General features: G+C 37.5%; 1 protein-coding gene across 2 annotated transcripts in view; it reads right to left on the reverse strand.

The window, feature by feature from the left end:
- The window catches only part of LOC109921333 (homeodomain-interacting protein kinase 1-like), a 64,134-nt gene that overhangs the window by 21,692 nt on the left and 20,096 nt on the right, over window positions 1-22,346 (reverse strand). For both annotated transcript variants that reach the window (XM_048612194.1, XM_048612193.1), the window contains exon 3: window positions 7,713-7,836. In XM_048612194.1, the coding sequence (XP_048468151.1) occupies window positions 7,713-7,836 (124 nt within the window). The remainder of the gene's footprint in view (window positions 1-7,712; window positions 7,837-22,346) is intronic.

Here is a 22,346-nt window from a genome sequence, read left to right on the forward strand (position 1 = left end):
AGATGTTATGGAGTTAGGGAGGATATTGACTGTAAGTACATTTAAACATCAAAAGTAGTAAAGGTACAAGTGTTTCAGCAGCATTCAGTTTGAGAAAACAACAGACACGGGTGACACTAATACAGAAAGTTGTCTTTGCAGTCAAAAGTTTAGCTCAGTGCAAACAGAATGTTACAGTTACCAACAATACAGTTTAACTTCAAATATGGATTGATGGGGGAATATGGTCACTGGTGAAACAGCAAACTTTATTGTGAAAGCTAAAGAAGTCTTTGTGGTGTTAATTTAGGGAAAATTATGCCTTATTCGTCTACTTTCCATCAACAGCAAAGTGACGGAAGGGATTAGTGACAGCTGTAATAAGGGGTATTTACACAATAATAACCTACTCACAAACACTCAGCTTGGGTTCTGCCAGGTCCACTCACTCCCTGAACTCATTACAGCCTTAGGTCCTAGTACAGGCAAAGGAGCTGAACTCAAGCGAGGGTGGCTGCCCTTGACATCAAAGTAGCGCTTGATCAAGGAGACCTGGCAAAACTGAAGTCAATAAGAATTGAGGGGGAATGTTCACTGGTTGGAGTCAGACCTAACACTAAGGAATATGGCTGTAGCTGTTTGAGGCAGACCTAGGATATTCTTCAGGAGATATTCAGGATAGCATTCTCAGCCCATCTTCAGCTGCTTCATCACTGACATTTTCTGCATCAAAGTCAGAAGTGGGAACTTTTGTTGACAACTGCAATTGATGATAAGCATCACTCAGGACTCTTCAAATACAGAAGCAGTTTGCGTCCATATCCACAAAGGCCTAAACAATAATGAGCATTGTGCAGCTAAGTGGCAAGTTACATCCATGACATACAAGCGCTGAGCAATAAACATCAACAAGAATGAATTTAATCATCACCCCTTAACATTCAACAGCATTACTATCACTGAATCCTAAACCATGAACATCCTGGGGCTTACCACTGGCCAGAAACTGAACTGGACCAGCTATATCAATATTATGACTACAAGAGCAAGTTAGAGACTGAGAATTCTGTGGTGCTTAAGTCACATCCTGACTCCCTAAAGCCTGCCTGCAATCTACAAGGCACAAGTTCAGGAGTGCAGGAAAACTCTCCACTTAATTGGACCTGTGCAGCTCTAAAAGCAATCAAAAGCTTGATACCATCCAGAACCAAGCTGCTCAACTTAATCATCACCTCAGTCACCAGTTTCAACATTCATTCTCTCCAACACCGATTCACAGTTGTAGCAGTGTGCACCATCTACAAGCTGTACTGCACCAAGGCTCCTTTGACAGCATCTTCCAAACCTGCAAACTCTACCATCTACAGGGATTGGGGTAAAACACACATGAAACATCACATCCTGAAAAGGTCCTTAACAAGGCACACACTATCCTTTATACAAAGATACTATCACTATTCTTTCACGGTTACGGAGTCAAAAAATTGGAACTTCTTTTGTAACTGCACTGAAGGTGTATCCACATTACATGTATTGCAGCCATTCAAGTAGGCAGCTCACCACCACCTTCTCATGGTCAAATGTGGAAGGGCAACAAATGCTGATCAAGTCAGATATAAGTAGGAAAGTTTGACCAAGTAGGAGAGGAGGAAGCAGATGGGTCTAACTTTGTAGAAATGAACCCATGAGTTTGTCCTACTCTTCTGAAACAATTAATTTGAAAATCAATGTGACTAATTAACAGAAGGTCACTGTAACAAAAGTCAACTGTTAAAGGTAACTTTAAAATTGTACTCAGGTGGTAATCTTAATTGGGGATTCACTTGTGCTGCTTTGAGCTTGGAGGTGCAAATTTGCTTGTACCTCTGTAAAGATTTGCACTAACTCTGTCCTTCACCACCCTGGCTATTTGGAAGAGGAGAGGCATATGTTTTTAAAAGGAAACATGAAAAGGACAGGGGAAAAGAGCTTATAGAGACAGTTGTTTGTGGAGAAAAGAACCTCATTATTATCTCTACCCTCAAAAAGTGATCCTGCAATCCTGCAGTGTGGTGTGGTTCAGCCACATCTTTCTTGGTCTATAGGAATAGATGCGCGTCAATTTCATTCAAGTTTGCACCCTTGGACTTGAGAAAATAAACAAAATGCTGAAAGACGGGGACTAAAGGTCTTCTTTTTACAAAAGCATTATAGTTAAAAGGTGAGGATTTAGTTGAACAAAGTCAACGACAACCATGAAAAATACTAATCAATCGTCTGTTTTAGTTGGAATGGCGTGTGGCAGAAATAGATTTAATGGGGTGATTGGAGCGTGACATAGTAATGATGGATGATTCAATATTTTGCCTTCATTATTTAAATTTGTCTCAATTAACTGTATAGCAATTTGCAACTGATTATATACAAATATTGACTATCAACATTAACTGCTGCACCTTACAGTAGGCTGCTAGTTATCAATTTCTCAGCAGAAAGGCTAATGCAAATAATAGCATCATTTGTTGCTTCATGCACACACCAGTCTTCTGCTGATCAACTGAGACAAAAAACAAGTCTGTTGCAATATCCACACCAATTTACTGATGCAAAACATCCCCATGAATGACAGTGCTAATCACAATAAACATTTATCTCATTTTTGGGCTCTCGTTTCAAGTGCAATTCATTTCAGAGGCAGAGATATCTATGTGGCAAAAGTGATCTGCGTGTGTAGATTCTAGATCAAAATTACACTTTAGTACTTCATGTTTGTACTTTTAATTTGTAAGAAAAACTCTGGACCCAAGCAATAAACTCAATCAGCCTAGAGGTCACAGTAGCACATCATTAAACTTCAGAGTGATATCTTCTAAATATTATGGATTGAAGTCACTGAAAAAGCTGTGTAAAAGCAAGAACAAAAATTTAACCACTAGACTTCCAGCGGGTTCACCAAAAGGTCAGTTACTATGAATGAGGTGGTCTTCAATTTTAAGCTCAAGAATAGTTGTGTCAATTAAGCATCAATATGGAAGAAACGATATTTTATGTTATTAAACAAAGGAGCATTAAAAAACAAAATATACTACTTCTAACTCTGACAATGTTCAAGATAAGAGAATAGAGGATCCTATTTTCAACACAATGTATCAAGTCAGATTTCAACTGGAGTAGAAATAGTAATGCTACAAATGGTCTGAATATTTGCTAACGAGAGAAAACACTGTCATTTAACATTTATTTCTTGCTGTCTGAGTTTGGAGGCACAATCCCATTTAAAATAACTGGTTTGTTATCTGAGCAAATAATTCATCCCGTAATCTGACCAAAACTAAAAACAATCGCCAACTTATAAATGTTGCCTAATTAAATTGCCTAATTAAATGTAAATGAGTACACTGGCTTTTAACACAAGTGAACTACCCATATATTTCTCCACGAAAGAAACTGCGGTAGATAAATGCAGAGCATTTACTAAGGACCTATATCATCTTAGGCAATGCCTTGCGGTCTTTCAAGCTAAAAATGAGTTCTCAGGCGACTGAACAGTCCAATATACAATTAACAGTGTCACAGGTGGGGCAGATTATGAGATACCTGGACTGCACTCTGTTCTTGGTTGAGTCTTGACTTCTGCTGGTTGTTGGCAATGAGACACAAGTTATACAGAACTTTCACAGCTGCTTTCCTTCAGGTAATCTTGGGTCAGGGATTCCCAGGTGTCGATGGAAATGTTGCACTTCAAGGATATCCTTGAAGCATTTCCTCTGCCCTTCTGAGGTTCATTTGCCAAGTCGAAGCTCTTGAGTAAAATTTCATTTCACGAGTCTCATGTCAGGCATTCAGACAATGCTGACAAACTAGTGGAGCTGATCGAGCATGGTTAATGTTTTGATGTTGGCCTAAGCAAGAATACTTGATATTGGTGCACCTATCCCACCAATGGATTTGCAGAATCTTGCTGCACAGGCAGCACTCTTAGCAAGTCTCCAGGATTTTGAGGTGTCTGCTATATATAGTTCAGTTCTCAGACACACAAGTGGTGCACTGCTCTGTATGTCATGAGCTTGCTACTGGGTGAACTGGCACACTGAAGGTAACAATGAACCTTTCTAATGTCTGCCCTAGTCGACAGTAGACTCCCAAGATATGGAAAGTAGTCTACGCAGTGTGGTATGATGGGGCAGTTTGAGCAGGGGACCTCTGTCTTACAAATGTTTCATGTAGGACATATGCTCTCATATGCCTCGGTCAGTCACCGAGTTATAACAATAAGAAAGTTCAAGGATATGGGAAACCATTTTGATGTGCAGGTTCAGTCTTGTTCAGTGTTTGCATTATTGTATGCACTAACACCACCAAGTTCTTTGATCAGAAACTTTAAATATCAAAGTAGAATTCTTGCCCTTCTGAGCATTCTCCTGTTTGGAAATAAATGCTCCCAAGCACAAACCTGTAAACCAATGATACATTTTCCACTCAGTGTTTCAGAGATGGGGTAAGCATGGTTGAATAATTACAGTCCTTTTCAATACCACATCAAATGCTGAAATAGCAACTATCATGGTAGTATCATAGTAGATCATCTATAAAATCAAACACAGATAACAGACAAACAAGTTCTTGGTGTTCATGAAAAAGTACAGCAGCAACAGTTACACACCAACGCTGGTTAAAGAACATGCTTTTTTTCACTTGAAGGTGATACACATGACAAAGTAGCAGCTAAAGGAAACACTATCAACTAATTTTTGGATACTTTAAAAGAAAATGAAATGCACGTAAAATGTGTATGAGACCAATTACCTTAAAAACATGAAAATGCTGGACTTCAAAACAGAAAGCGAACAAGAACTAAAAAGTAGAGCAATGTAGATGCTGGAAATCTAAAATAAAAACAAGTGTGCTGGAAAATTTCAGGTCTCACAGCATCTATGAAGAAAGAAATGGAATTAATGTGTTGAGTTGAATCCAACTCTTCAACCAAACCAGAAACCTCCAGCATTTTGTTTTTATTTAAAGAGCTAAAAGACACCTGCAGCTAAACAGCCAACAAAGATAACTTCCCTGAATGCAGAACATGACAGTTTTGAAGTAAAGCTCGTTAAGTTCTAAACTAATCGCTCAAGAGACTGCAGAATTCCCCAGCACATAATTGGGCAGCAGAAAAAGGTGAATTCACAAAGCTGAAACCAGGCAGTGTACCAAACAATTTCCAACTCAGTCCTAGGCAGAAACTCAATGTTACCATCTTTCCCATTGAAGCCAAGTTCAAAATATAAAAACCCTCAGCCAACCTTCACACAACTCTTGCAATTGATGCAGAAATAGCATCCTTGCTGATGATTCTAAGTAACAGCATGTCACTTCTTACCTATCTCAGTTGGAAGGAAAATTATTCACTTGCAACTCCTGTCTGCTTTCTGAGGCAAATTCGATCTTGTCATTTGTTGCCAGTTTCTTCTGCCGTCCCTTATCCACCTCTCACTATACATGACCACCACCCACAATTGCTCCACACCACAACCCTATCACTGCTCATCCCCAAAATACCAGTCTTTCCCTGCTCTCAGTTTTTTTCTCTTTCTCATTCCTTGAGCTTTCTCCGGTTTCCTGTTGCTTATACACGCTCAAAAAAAGGGAAAGAGAAAGACAGGAGATTTGTACAACAAGAATAAATATTTTTAAAAATCAAGATTTCTGTGAATTGGAAAGACAGTGAAGGCAATGAGCACAGGAGTGATAGGCAAATACATATTCTGACATGCAGGGATTTGGGTGAGTTTAAGTTGATGAAAAGTTGGGATGGCAGAAATAGTCACATTTAGAGGCATCAAAAGCATGAAGGAGGTTTCAGCAGCATATAAACTAAGGCAGCAAGGTAGAGACAGCAATGTTATAAAGTTATCATTGGTGGTTTTTGTAATGGAGAGTTTGAGAGGTCAGAGCGTAAATGAAGAGTCACATTTGAGGTTGTGCAGTCAGCCAGAGATAGTGGCTGGAGGGCACACATGGAAGTGGTGGCAAGGAAATGAATCTCTGGCAGGAGGTGAAGACTATAACTTTTATTTTTTCAGTGTTAATTTTTTTTTTGTTGACCAGCCATTGGAAACTGCAATATCAACCCAGCTTTGGACTAGGCATCCTACAGAGGACACTCAGGTGCCAACTTTGAGATATTCTTTAACAATTAAATAGATTTATCTCTTTTTCTACTTTGTGTAGGGCAGAGTCAGTTAAGTCTGCCAACGGCTCATAAACATCATTGTCTCCACAAGAACTGGGAAAACTGGGCATATTTTATAAAAAACTAGTTGAAATAAGAAGAACAGCCCTTGACATCATGGTCACATTCAGCTGCGTGAGACATCAAGGAGCGGTAGCAAAACTGGAATCAATGGATATCAGCGTACAAACTCTCTGCTGATTGGAGCTATATCTTTGCATATAGGGAGATGGTTGTAATTGTTAGAAGCCAGTCATCGCAGCTGCAGGACATCTCTGCAGGAGCTTCTCAGGGTAGTTCCGAGGGCCAACCATCTTCAGCTGCTTCATCAATGATCTTCCTATGCATCATAACATCAGAAGTGGGAATGCTTGCCAATGACTGGACAATGTTCAGCACTATTTGTGAATCCTAAGATACTGAAGCAATCCATGTTCAAATGCAACAAGATCTGGACAATGTCCAGGCTTGGGCTGACAAGTGACAAACAACATGCGTGCCACAGAAATGTCAGGCAATGGCCATCTCCAATAAGAAACTATCTAACTACTGTACCTTGATATTCAATGGTGTTACTATCACCAGTCTCCAATTATCAATATCCTGGGGGTTACCATTGACCAGAAACTCAAGTGGACTCACCACATAAACACAGTGGCTGCAGGAGCAGGTCAGAAGCTAAGAATACTGCGGCAAGTAACTCACCTCCTGACTCCTCAAAGCCTGTCCACCAGCTACAAGGCACAAGTCAGGAGTGTGATGGAATACTCCCCCAGTTGCCTGGATGGGTTCAGCTCCCAACATTCAAGCTTCTTGAGATGCTCCAGCACGAAGCAGCCCACTTGATCGGTACCACATCCACAAGCAGCCACTTCTCTCCACCACTGACGCTCAGTAGCAGCAGTGTGTACTATCTAAAAGATGCACTGCAGAAATTCACCAAAGATCCTTCCACAACTCCTTCCAAACCCACAACCACTTCCATCTAGGAGGATAATGGCAGCAGGAATATAAAACACCACTACCCACAATTTCCCCTCCAAGCCATTCACTACTCTGACTTGGAAATATATCACTGTTCCTTCACTGTTGTTAAGACATAATCCTGGAATTCCCTGCCTAAGAGCATTGTGGGTCAACCTACTGCATGCAGACTGTGGTGGTTCAAGAAAACAGCTCACCATCATCTTCTCAAGGGCTGCTGGGGACAGGCAATAATTACTGGCAATTCAGTGACACCCACGTCCCACAAGTGAATAAATGAACCAAGTAAAGAAGCAGCTAATGTGTTAGCTTAAAAACATGCAAACCTGATGCCAACAGCCTTGCACTTCACCACCACACACCTTAACACAAATCAGGAAAAATCCCAAAATCTAAATGAATTCTAAATCAGATAGTCAGTATATCCATTAAGACATTATGTCATTTAGCACAAAACAAAGCATTTTCATGTATGGCAATATTTCAGCAATACTTATACACAAATATTAAAAATGTCTGTTTTACAAATTGAGGTTTTTCCTACCTGATCATACTCTGATGCACCTGGATACAATGGCCATCCCAGAAACATCTCTGCAATAACACATCCTAGTGACCACATATCAATTGCTTCACAGAATCGTAACCCAAGAATAATTTCAGGAGCCCTGCAAAGAGGGAAATTTAAATAAAAATCAACAACCACTCACACATAATTGATATGCATTGGATTTTTTAAAAAAATCTGCATTCCAAATGTAATTCATTAGTTAGATAGCATGACATTCAACATTTCAAACCTTCTACTATAATTTCTACTCCAATTACATAAGACACAGGTATGCAATGGCAGAAATCAAATAGAACAAAATTTTGAAACATAATTTAAATGCAAGGCAATAAATGTCATAAAATTTTTAAGAAGTTAAAATTTAACTTTGGAAAAAATGGGGCTGGCCAAATAGTACTGTGTGTGTTAATGCCAGAGCTCCATAGACATTTCGATTGAAAAGCTGCTGCTTAATCAGGAACCATAAACATCCATCCATCTTTGTTGAAAGTATTATAAATTACAAAATTAAATTCACCTAAGACACAGAACATTTTTCACAAAACATTTTTGACAAAACATTTTCTGAGGTTATATATAGGTTTATTACTGTCCACCTAACTACCATTTTAATTTCCTTGACGTGATCATTCTACTATTTACTCCATCAGTATCTGCACCAAGCAATTCCTCATCTTAGACGATATGAACCTTCATCTCATTCCACCTCTCTCCAGAGTTCTCTGCTTTCCTATTCTCCCTTAACCTCAACTGCTTCCCTGCCATGTGAACACATCAACCTATATTCACAACCATCTCATATTTTTGCCAGCTCAGTTATGCACCAAAAGATCTAGATGGCTCACAAAGCACTAGTGGCCCTCCTCTCATTTGTGAAATATGCTGACTATACCAGGATCATCCGAGAATACAAAAGTAGAAAGAGCACGAGGAGGAGGGGGAAGAGTGGGGGCAAAGGAGAGGGGAAGTGGGGCAAGAAGAGCATATATGTGTGAAATTGGTTGTTGGCATATGCGTCAGTAAGCAGGTGATGTACATTTAAGTTATCATTACAAAACATCAAGGGAAAAATGGGGAATTCTTCTTACAAACAGACAGTTCTGATCTGGAATACACACAGTTAAAAAATGGCAGATGCAAATTCCATCGCAATTTTCCAAACATGGATTAAGTATAACTGGAAACTGAAATATTTACATGGCTATGGACAAACAAAAGAGCAATGAACATAACCATTAGATCACTCACAAAGTCAGCACAGAAATAGTGCTCTTTCTTTAGTACTGTAAGATCCTGTTTTGCTATACAACATAATTTTTTTTCATAGACCATTAATTCAACTGTATTCAACTTCATATGTACTTGCTTTACACTATCATTGCAAAATAGCCAAGAAACCCTAGTAACAAGGAAAGGATTACCCTGATGCACTTAAGTAAGGTGTGTCTGGTTAACATGCAAAAACAATATTTTTCATTGTACCTCTGTACACGTGACAATAATAAATTTGAATCAAAGATTTATATCAGCCACGGAAAAATTACAGCAAAATGCATTCTCCTACTCTATTAGTCTTGCACCAATTCAAGTCATACGTTAAAATAAAAATTCAAGCCCATATTTAAATGCACTTAATTCAGAATATAGTGTATTTTATAAATACAGAAACCATGGAAGGGAGTGGTGGTAGACCCAAAATTAAAACATCGGCACAATTAAGGTTTTTTCATTTTTCCAAACTTCTTTTTCTCAATAAGCATTCTTACAAAAAGAAGAAATTTCCAATAAAGAATTTTAAGTTGCCAGCAGAGGGAAAACTGTGTACAGTTTACAAATCACGACCGTTACTTGCATTATGTACACAGCTAACATTATCTACCATCACACCAAAAATCTCATTAAGCAGCAAGTCCACTGGAACCCAGCTAGTTTCAAACCAAATAAAAATTAGCTTCCAAGCTTGCAAAGACGACAGTGAGGTGAAAATTAGAATGCGCGTTTCAGACACATATAGATGAAGGACGTATTCATTATTTACGAGAACAACCTTGCAAGAAGTTTCAGGGCATGTTGTTTGAGAGTCCTGTTCTCAATAAGAAAGCGTGCGGTCTCATTTGTAATGTTGTTACAGGTTATTTTATCATCACTCATATGTTAAATTCTGGCCATTCACATCTCATGGCTGTCAAATGCAACTTTAATTTTCAGGTTTTTTTTTATGAACCAAAAAGGCAAATTTATATGGTGCTTGAAATAAATATTTTACAATGGAATAAAAAAAACTAAGTTATATTATCAATATACTTGCATGTTACAGAGGGGACAAAAAAGAGAGTATTACATTTATTCAAAACCACATCATTTAGGAATACTATTCCAATAAAAGCTGGTATGGTAATATACATTGACCATTCATGTACTAAAATTACTAAATTACACAGTATTGTGCTGTCCCAGTCATTGATTGGTCCAGTAGAATTGAAACAAGTGGAAGACAGGAAAAGCAATGTTGGCATCTACTGATTCTTGGGAAGGGTATAGTATATAAGTACAAGAACACGTTTGGAAGGATCAGTTCATTTCCTAGCACTACACTGTAAACTAATTAATGAACACTTCAAAAGAAGTCTAGATCACATTTATTTCTAAGGTGGTTTCGAATGTCATTCAAGGAAACTAAGCACTGCAAATGTGTTTTCAAATCTTTTGAAACCTGCAATTTACATTATCTTGATAGTTAAACTTTCGCTGTGGATCTTAAAAGACAAAGGAAGGCAAAAACAGTGGGAATTCCATTTTTAAATAGCTTAAATAGTTAATGATGGAGAAAAACAAAGGGAGAAGAATAAGTTGAAAGTCGTAGCGAAGGAGTGAACCCACAAAACCATGTAAACCAGGGTAATCCAAAGTAGGGGTCAGGATGCCAAGTGGAGCGACACACTAAAATTGAGACCATGAGCCCTGAGATAGTAATTAGCCTCACTGAGTCCAACCATATTATAACAATTGCACCCCACCCGATCCGCTTAAGTCCCTACACTCCTCATTCTTACTGAGTCACAACAATTTTTAAGCCTCAAAATGGAGCCACAGAGCAAAAGTTTCAAAAGCATGGATTTACAAAGATAATTTTAAGTTTGAGGCATGTGGGGCAGTAAGGGTGAGAGAGAAGACACTGAAGTTAGGTCAACAAGACAGGGTGAAGACTGAGCTCCGTTTAGGTATGGGATAGAAACTGGATTGATTTTGGATGAGCTGATCAATGAGGTGAAAGTGAGAAACTAGCAGGAGACCAATGGAAGAAGAACGGAGGTGACTAAGGTATTATGAGGAAGTACTATTGTACAGGCCACATCTTCAACTGACTTTCCCCAAATTGGAAGCACTACAGATACAATATGTGCCTTCACAAATTTATTCAATGCAGCTTGTGGCAATGCGCTAGGCAGAATATCCAGTAAAAGATAAGAGTCAATTATATTTAGTCAGTTCAATATATAAAGCAGAGGAGCAAAGTGCTAATATATTAATGCATAATGGTTCCTGAAGTAGTGTTGAACTTTGCTGTAAACATCAGAACAATCACAACAATAATCCACAGAAACAACACTGCACTCTTTTGAAAAAAAGTTAGTGTTAAGTATTTCCATGCGCTTTGTTGTTATATGAATCCAAAACATCTTTATCACTACAGCAAGGAGGTCATTTTTCTGCTAATGCACTAAAGAGCATTCTAATTTTATGATCATGGAAACAGGAAAATCTAAAGTACTAAAGGAGTACAATTCACTGTATTTAACAAAGAAAACTATCATATGATAAAGCATAGTTGAAGACATAACTACTTACATTAAATATTTTAACCATCTGGTCCATTTAAGATTGTAAAACCTTTGAACACGTGCATTATAAAATGCATAGGAAGTGGTGTTGAGGATCAAGGGCTTGCTAATCATTCCTTTAAAATCAGTAACCATAGCGCTATCTCCCTCCTCAGCTTTCTTAATGTCAAAGCAGTTCTACAATATTTGTTCATGAATTCAACTGTGTTAAATACTTCGTTTTTAAGTACTTTGATCATCACTAATTTAGTATGGTACAAACAACCCATTTCTTATTTAACAAAATAGAATTTGCGCATACTGAATGTTTTTGTTTTAAACTAACACCATTTTAAATTATTATGCAATCAAAACAGGTAATGTCCAGCAAAAGCATCAACACCCTTTCAATGGCAAATATAATCATGTATAAAAATAACTTCAGTGTCAAAATTTGAGCAACTGAGCCAAAACATTGAAGCAATTCTTCAGCAAGCATAACTGTCATTGACAAATAATTGAAGTTACATTTCAAAATTACTTTGTGAATAACAATAATTGGACGACATGAAAAATTGGTTAGCTTTCTTTCTCTTTTGCCCTTCATCTCCCGATTGTGCCAATCCTCGATACAGTACAACAGCAAGCAGTGAATGTTAACTGCCATATCAGGGTATCAAATAAGTCCCTTCTAGTTACTAGAATAACGTACACTATGAAAACATAAACAAGAAAAGATCTCAGATTCCATAAACAAAAGAAACTGGCCAATCTTTCCATTCAAATTACATAGGACTACCCTGCAGAAACCCTTTTCCCAAATCAAAGTTAATCCAAGCTAGAGGGAATTGTTGATGACAATTTGTCAACTTACATACTCTTAACCCTTGGAGTTCATAAGTTGTATGATTAAGAACAGTTTAAATCTAGAAAGGAAAGGTATTTTAAGGATTTTTGAATGGACAAGAACTTCAGAGATCCAGGAAATAACATGAATAGAAAATTTGAAAAATAGTTTAAATTGGAGCAAAGATGAAAATAATTGCACAACTTTAAATATTTATACCAATAATGTGTTTGCTTAAAATGGGTCACAGATGCAACAACTCCCATGTTAGTTGTACCTATACATTAGAACTTACAATAGTTATAGCAATCGACACTTTCAAAATTCGAGATAAGGTTTAGATTACAGAATAAATACACAAAGGCAACTGTTGTCACTTCTGAACATTCTCTGTATTATTGACCTTGGTTAGATAGTTGTATTCAGAGTACTATTTAAGTACTCTGAATACAACTTAATCATAGTCTTAAACACATCCAGGAATTTATATAATCAGGAGCCTGATCCATAACTCTCAACGCCTGTCCACACGTTTACATAGCCACAGATTTCAAATGGAAAGATAGCTTTGATCAATTTTATTGTATCCTTTCTTAAAGAAAGGAGCCAAACTTCACATCTAGTTGGAAACATTTTGTAATGTATCCAATTTGATACATCAATAAAAGTGCTCTTAAAAGTATAAGATTTCAAATCTTCTTGGTAATGCACATTACAGTATGTCTTGCAACAGATGACAAATGGAGAAAAAAGATTTTCTACATTGACTTAATTTGACTATGTAACTTCAAACTTCACTGCATCTATCACAAAGCATGTTCAAGCTACCTCTAAATAACAAATGCTGGGAACTATGCTCATTTAAGGACATACTAAGTTGAGACAATTTTAAAAACGAGCTAAACTATTCTTTAGTGATATTGTTCGTCTTTGGCTTCATAAGAACAGTTGTATAATATTAACTACCTAAAGTAGTCTGGATGATACATGCAAAGCATTTCAGGCTTCCAGTAAACCAAAAGATAACACAATTAATTATATTGTATAACCTATCAAGAAGCAATATGTACCTGTTAATGACAGCTGAATTCAGCTGCAACTGAAGTAAACTCACAAACTCATCTTAAGCATAGAACATTGAATAGAATACACAATTGTTTCAAGCAGGATCTAGAGAGTGAGCAGTAGGAAAGAATGGGTCACAGCAGAAATGCATGATTTTAAATGCCAGAAATGGAAAGAGGATATCGAAATTACTATACTAACAAATTACTCATTTGCTATTCAATTCACCAAAAGGTAACATACTACTTGATTAGAAAAAGGTATTCCGCTTGTACAACAATGCAATATTTTACAATCAACGCAACAAATGCAAGATCAAAAATCATTCAAGTAACTTCAATTTTGCTCCAAAAACAACCCTTAATGATACAAATGCACAAAAAACATGACTTCAGCATTGTATTCAAAAGGCGATACAAAACATCAGCTGTAAAAACACAGCCTTTTACCAATGTTCTATATACCATGGTTACAGCAATTCATAGGCAAATGGCATAACATTTTCAAACGAAAACCAAAATCTGACTTTTAGTATGACACATTTTACACTGTGTCTTGGAGTCATATTCATAGAAATCTAACTGAAACCAGAGGAGGAGGAGGTAAGTGTCAAGTTCTGCGCAGAATTATCAGTGCAGCTCCAGGAACACTTAAAAGTAGAACAACAAAAACCAATTCAATTAAAAAGGCTAAGCTTTAAGCTCATTTTTCCCAATATTTAAAGCGTACTATTAAGACTTGAAGTACATTTAAGGTGGACCTCAAAGAGCAGGACACCATCTGAGTTCAATGGAAAAGACTGTGACACAACCAGTTACCAAGTCTTTCTGCCCTCAGTTCTTCCAATCTCATGTAAAGTTTAACTAGGGAGGCAGCCTATCAAAGTGTCCATTAATTCAACTGTATTTTCCCCACTAGAAATAGAGTTGGATTTATTTTAGTTCTGGCACAAAAGAGGCAATTCATCAGATATACAGAAGTTGCTCATCACTTCCATCACTTGTGAAGCATAGATTCAAAAGGGACCATTCTCTATTTTGGAAGTTTATTTACTAATTTGATAAAGCCACTGAATATTTTTTATTTGTCACATCATCACTGATGCAAATAATACAAAATGACAAAAAAACAAAACAAAGAAGCATGGAACTCTCAGTAATTAAGGGTAAATATTAAGCAAGGCCAATTTATTTTGAGGGGCCTAACTAAATTATTCCATCAACAATGTAAAGAACCTATGTTACCTTTGTGTCTAGGACTCTCTCCCTTTGGAGAGGAAAATGCAGTGGGACCACGCAACCAAGGCCATTGGAAAAGGATTAGGGCTGTTCATACAGTACTGAACATTATTTTTCAATAACGATTGCATTAATACAAAAGTCAATTACAGTTCCACTTTTCACAATACAGGTCATATCTACAAAGATTCTAAACAGTTGTAGTCTATTGAAGTAAACAGTTCACATCTAGTACACACACAAGTCACAGTCAATCTCATGTAAACTTCAACTGATGATTTTTGACCAAACATAGACCCCTGACCTTTGACAAAAAAATCCAAACGTTTTCTACCTTTGACTCGTTTGCCACCGAAATAGAATTTAAACTAGTGCAAATCTCATTTAAAAGCAGCTGCTCAGTTCCTCATATTTGTACAGAATTATTAAAAAATACATTTGGCTCATCTTGTGCTAGCTTTGCTGTAGACTTAACAGAGAATTTCCAACCTGGCAACTCTGATGAGCTGATATACTGCCAGAAACATTTCGGCATCAAGACAACTGGAGAGATGGTGGATTTCAACCCCTCAAAATATTAGTCATGTGAAATTCATCCAGACCATTTGGGTGAAAGACTGGTCTTACAAACTCTAATTTTATATGAATATGAGTGGTAAAACAAACTCTTTGAAATGAACTATTTTAAGCATTAACCTGGCTTTACTAAAGATTACAGTTTCTGTCGATCATCATATAAACTGAGATACAGCAGTTTAATCCACAGCCGTTTGTCGAACATCTCATCCCATGACCATTAAGTAATGATTGCGTTATGGCACAGAACATCAGAATTGCAGTGAGCTGGCCTTGGAGTCACAGGATAAGGATTAACACTATAGTTTTGAGGTTGCAGACTTGTTCGCCGAACCAGTGTGTTTGATCGCAGACGACTCATCACCCTGCTAGGTAACATCATCAGTGCGCTTCCGGTGAAATGTTGGTATTCTGTCCTGCTTGTTATTTATGTGCCTTGGTTTTCTGGGGTGGTTGGCATCGCTTCCGGTTCTGTTTTTCAGTGGTTTGTATATTGGGTCCAGTTCAATGTGTTTGTTGATGGAGTCCCAGTTGGAATGCCAGGCCTCCAGGAATTCCCTGGCCTGTCTCTGTTTGGCTTGTGCTATTATGGATGTGTTGTTCCAGTTGAATTAGTGTCCGTGTGTATTGAGACCTGTGAGAATTGGTCATGTCTCTTGGTGGCTAGTTGGTGTTCATATATCCTTATTGTCAGTTTTCTTCTAGTTTGGCCTATGTGATATTTCTCAGTCCTTGTATGGTTTTTCTATATTACATTAGTTTTACTGGTTATGGGTACGGGATCCTTTACTTTCGTCAGTTGCAGGGTGGTTGTTGGATTATAGGCTACTCTGATACCTCGGGGTCTGAATAGTCTTGTGATATGTCTCTTATGTACGGTAGAGTGTATGCTCGGCTGTGTTGTGTCTTCTTGTTGTGGTCGGTCACAGAGGTAACGGCAGATTGTGCATTTTGGGTATCAATCCCATTCAAAACTCCATATAAGTACTCCTATTCTGCTTCGTGCAATTCCGGGTTGCTGCAGTGTGTTGTGACTTATTTGAATAATGTCCTGATGCACCTCCATTTAAGGGTGTTGGGGTGGTTGCTGGTGTAATTAAGTATCTGGTCTGTATGTCTTTCTGTACACACTAGTCTGGAGTTCCCTGTTATTCTTACATTCTACCATTATGTCTAGGCAGGGTAGTCTGTTATTGTTCTCTTTTTGTGAATTTTATTCTGGTGAGGACATTGTGTGTTGGTGGGTTTCTTCTAGTCTTGTGCTATAGTTTTTAATGTTGTAAGTTCAATAACATGAACATAAATTAAGATATTTGTGCGTGTGAACAGACAATCAAATTAAGTCACTTTGGATAGTTCACATTTATTTGATTTGGTATCTAAACCATTATAAAGTTACAGGAAGAAAGTAATAATACTTAAAACTCAAGAAAATAATCAAAAAGTTGAAAATCAGGACAACACTAAACTAAATAAAGCGTATTTCTTGAATACTTCAACTGGGGATGGGGAAGGGAAATGGGGGGGGAAAATACTAGGTAAAAGTGTATGGCTGACCTGGTACAGCATGAATACATGAACAAGGTAAGAGGGGTGGACAGGACAGAAAGTAAATCAAAACAAAGGGAAGAGAGGTTAGGAAAGACACAGATACAGCTTACGATAGCATTATCTCTAACAATTGAGATAACTTCTAAGTATTAAAACAAACGTTTTTAATTTATAATTAGAACCAAAAGAACTGTGGATGCTGTAAATCTGGAAAAATAAAGTTACTGGAAACGCTCAGCAGGTCTGGCAGCATCTGTGAAGGAGAAAACATAACATTTCCGGTCCGGTGACCCTTCCTCAGATTTTCTTTTCAATTTATACACTTAAATATTGTTGACATAATCTCCTCAAAACAAAGTTCAAGTACACAGTGATACCATGCAAAGCTAAAATGAAGTGAGAGCGCTACTGGCTATACAGCAGCAGGTAGTGCCTACTAAGAGAAGGAACATTAGTTTTTAAAAAATAATTAAAACAAACACACAGCTTTTTGCATACAAGTTCAAGTGACGAAAGGAACAAGGATGGTAGAGAGATCAAAATTGTAATGATTATATTTCTAACTTGAATTGAAATTGTTGCTTTTAACTGTGATGTTCAGAACTGCTGGATAATAGCAACTTTGTAAATTGATCCCACGGGTTAAAAGAAAAGGAACTGCACGGCATTCAGTACCTACCCTATTCTGCAATGGCAAATTAGATCAGACACAGAACTTATGATTGTGATGCTATAGATATGGATGGGCAATGAGAGCAAACAGACTGACTTTGAGGATTCAGAAATTGGTACCCATCCACAACGAAAGATGTTGATGTCATCACAGCATGCAACACAGACAACATACATCCTGACATCACCAAGGCAGTAGATATGCAAAGCTAAGTATAAAAATAGTGGATTTTCAGTATTTGAGACAGCATATTTAGGAAGAAATCCCAAGTTGGAAACAAAAATAACTTACCGTGGTCATTTTTAATTATTCTTATGCATCTAAAAAGTGCCGAGTACCAAATCACTCACACAGGCATTATCCACTTTTAAATTTACATTTAATATTTCCTAATAAATCTAAAAAATTAGATGTTTTCCTTTCAAAAACAATACAACTTCTGTTTCTGCATTAATCTTAGAATCTGAAGTCAAGTATACTTCACAGATGTAGTTTCAACTCCACGCAGACACAATGTTGAAGACTGGGTTTGGTCACAAGTCTGTACTAAAGCACACTTGACCAAATGGCTTCTTCCATTACTGAAACTTCCAAGATTCGAAGACCAAAGATACAATCTGTCTGCCCATAATTAAACATAATTAGCACTGCCATGCAACACCCTATATTTATGTAGCAACTTCAACATAATCAAATGTCTCAAGATGATTCACAGGAGAAGTAGAAAATTAAAGTATGACACCAAGGCATAGAGACATAATGGGGGAAGCTGTAGAAACACAGGGCAATCATTTCAACAGGAGTTAATAACCACTCCTACTTTATATTCAAAATTTTATTTTTTCTCATATTTTTGTCTTTCTTTTGCATTATAAATTCCTATGTCCACAATGATAACGGAAGCACCTTAGGTTAACTGATCATGTCATAATCACTCCGGAGAGGCACTGCAATATCATTAGCACAGTGGCACACTGAGGGGCAGGATTAATTAGGTACATTCAATTACATGAACAGCAATTTATATTGAATACCAAAACTTAGGGGACAAGAATAACTTTCCTTAAATATATTAAAACAAAAAGTTGGAGTAAACTGTATTCATAACGATCCCAGCTACCAGCTCAAATAGTATTTTTAGTCCACTTCTGCAATCACTAAGATAGCTAACCAATTTATGGAAGGCAATAACTTAACATTAGTTAGATATTTTCCTAAAATACGCTCAAGGTGAATGACATTGCACACTGGACTGCCAATGGGAAGCAAAAATAGCATACACATTCAGTGCCATTACTCCAAATCGGTCTAAACACTATCCTCTGCTAACATTCCACCACATACTCCTTCCTCCCACATCCCCCAGTCAAAACTATCACACGTTCCTGTAACAACTGAGGCCTAGATACAGGTCACTTTCAAACAATGTGAACTCAGGTCAGAATTTTGAAAAGCATCATTATACACAATCTTTGTCAATTCATCCAAGATAGAACAGAGTACACCAGTACAGCAGCCCAGACTTTGCACTAAAACAAAACTCTAAACATGCCAGAAAAGAGAGTTAGGACTAGTGCTGCATTTAGGTGTAAGTAAATTTTAAATGGAATGATGAGTCTTGAATTACTATCAAACTTATTTTGTGAAATTGCATTTTTTCAGAATTTAAAAAATTAAAACTTTGCCTTCTCTTAAGTCTTTATCTTTTGATTCTGCCTTTTTCCCCTCAACTCCCTTTTGTTTTCTAATCATGATTTTACAATTAATTAAATATTCTAATTTAACGCTGTAGTGACCTGCCTCAGAGAAGGTCCTCTGTTCATTTATTCAAAATCTAGCACTTTTCTAATGCCTTCCTCACACGTGCTTAAAAGGAAATCCAGATTTTCAGTACTAATTGTAAATGGCCACAGTTCCTCAAGATTCTAGCTCCCCTGTCATCAACAATGAAAATTCACTGGTTCCACTGTTGGCCCTGAGTCTAGGAGCCTAACCTGGGTTTGTGGTATCTCACAAAAGGAAAGAGAACAATCCCAGGTCCCAAATACCTTGCTACCTCATTCTAATTTATGTCTTCTGGCTTAAACTCTTATCTCAATCGTGTTTCTTTAATCAGATTGGTTGAAGAACCACACAGGTGCTCACCCATGTCCCAGATGCCCAATGGGAGAGTTCTAAATTGGACCGAATGACAAAAATAACCACACACAGTCTTTAGGGACTGTAAGAGCAGTGAGCCATGAGCACCATTCTATCACTGACCACCCAGATACAGGCCAATAAAATAGACACAATGTCCAAATTGAACAATCAATACAAGGAACTGCACTGCAACTTAAATTGGATGCAAATCAGGACTGCTTTGGATTCTCAACATTCTAGATTCTTTCCTCCCTCTTGCACGTATACAACCCAAGTTTAAATATCTGAGACGATCACAGGTGAGAGTAAAGTATTGACACACACCTATTAAGATCACACAATCATTTAGGCTACAACACTGCAGCTAACCAATTATTTGATCTAAATAGCTATAAGCTCTAAAAGCAAATAACAGCTTCACATTTCATGTAAATTTAGCATTTAAAATCTTACTTTGTTCATCAAGAAATAAGCACTACATATTTTATCACATTCTTCTTGTCAAATACATTTGCCACGTCTGTACTTAATGACATTCAACTGGACAAAGAGTAATGTCATGATGCCTCCTGCTTCAGTCATTGCACACTGCACAGACAATTCAACTTTGCCACCCTGAACAGTTTAAAAAATCATCAACAATGCAACTCAACTGAACGCAGAAACATTATTGTGTTACATGTGGGCTCTTTTTGGTGAGATCTACACTTATTCTAAGCCATTCAAATCATTCAGCCAATACATGATAAATTCAACCATTCAACAACATAGCTGGACATAGGGTTACTTGAGATGAAAAATACAATAATTACGATTTGTTATCTCTTATTCCAATCCAGTGAAAGTCAACTAACTTTGCTTTGATTTTTTCTACATGTTGAAGGGGTTACAGTGACCATTAGTTATCAATTTGCTTTAGGTGGACAGGTGCCAAGAAATTCCACTATTTACATACATCTATCATTGGCTTCTGTTGAGATATTTAGTCTGAATCCAAACCTCAAAGAATATGTGGCCTGAATACATAATTCCTGTCTCTCTAGTTTATGCCAGGCACCCACCAATTAAGACAGAAACAGAAAGCTGCACATTTTCTGCATTAGTTGTTCATATCAAACAAACACAGAAACTACTGCTTGTGTAGTTAGTTAAGAGTATAGTGGGAGGAATGTGGAAGAGGTGGAGAAGGAGAAGTAACTGAACAGAAACTCTTTAGTCTGAAGTTAAGACATATTGCTGCATTCGACTAGTGTCAGAATGGATGCTAACATTAGGAAAAATATTCCATCCCTACACAATTATCACTATGACCAACATATATTTGTTTAGTATTATTTCTGTTCATTGAACTAGTGTTTTATAATGGCTTAGTCTATGTGAAGTAAAATTTGTTGCATCGATCAAGCTTCAATATGACGTGCAGATTGATATGAAAATAACATCGCTAGCTTCAGGTCATTTGAAGAGATAACAGAAAGAATGGATTTATACCAATTCCTGTTGAATCATTTACACACAAGACAAAGTAATTTGAAGAATTTGAGAAACTACTGTCTTTACGCCAGGTTTTAATATTTACTGAAATTAGCAATTTGAGTGCACTAACACTCAAATCAAGTAAACAACACCTCTGACAAGAGGAAACTAAATTGCCAACACTGCAAGTTTCTTTCCAGGCTTCTCATTCCACTCGAAGTTCTACACCCAGGCCTCTGTCAACATCACTCTTAGAAAGTGTGGTAGCACAACCTGGAAAAAGCCTTCCAGTTTTCCACCCCACACCATTAAATTATTTTCTTACATGGTGGAATGAAGCAAAGAAATCAAACGTGTCCTCCACACAAAACAGCAGTCCAGTGCACTGAACAAAGTTTTCATTTGGTAAGATTCAACGTAGTTTATAAATCATACAAGACATGTCAGTTACAAACAGGAAAAATAGTGAGCAAATAGAATGGTTCCAGCCCTGGTTCAAGTCTGGTGTTGAACTTTTGAACATAAGCAGCAAGAAGTCACAAAATATTGAAAGATCAGTACAAATCAAACTGAAATTTTACAAAGCAACTTTATTCCACAATTCTGTAAAAGTGGCCTCCCAAATTACTGCACGTTGAAACAGTCTGTGTGGATGATTACATTACCTAAACATACATGTGCAAAGTTTAAATTCGCGACAAATTGCTCGACTATGTGAAGGAGCTTGGAGAAACAACAAATAACAGCCAGACAACTATTTTTTTAAAAGTATGAAAAAAAAGGACCAAATGGTCATCTAGTGCAGAAACTTAATACCAGAACTAGAAAAACACATAACTGATACATTGATTTGAATTTCCATAGATTATGCATGAAGACACTGCCAGCAGATACGGGACTGGGAATTCGGACAAAACAAACATGTGAGAAGGAAGCTAATACAATTACCAGAAACCTAAGGAGAGCCAGACAGAAACACACACACATGCACACACACAGACACACACACACAAAAACGTGCGCGCGCATAACGACAGGGAGACAGGGAGACACACACGCACAGCGACAGGAAGACACACACACACGCAGAGCGACAGGGAGACACACACACACACGCAGAGCGACAGGGAGACACACACACACACAGGCAGAGCGACAGGGAGACACACACACGCAAAGCGACAGGGAGACACACACACACACGCAGAGCGACAGGGA

Source organism: Rhincodon typus, chromosome 25 (assembly GCF_021869965.1).
Source record: "Rhincodon typus isolate 14 chromosome 25, sRhiTyp1.1, whole genome shotgun sequence".
NCBI lineage: Eukaryota > Metazoa > Chordata > Chondrichthyes > Orectolobiformes > Rhincodontidae > Rhincodon > Rhincodon typus.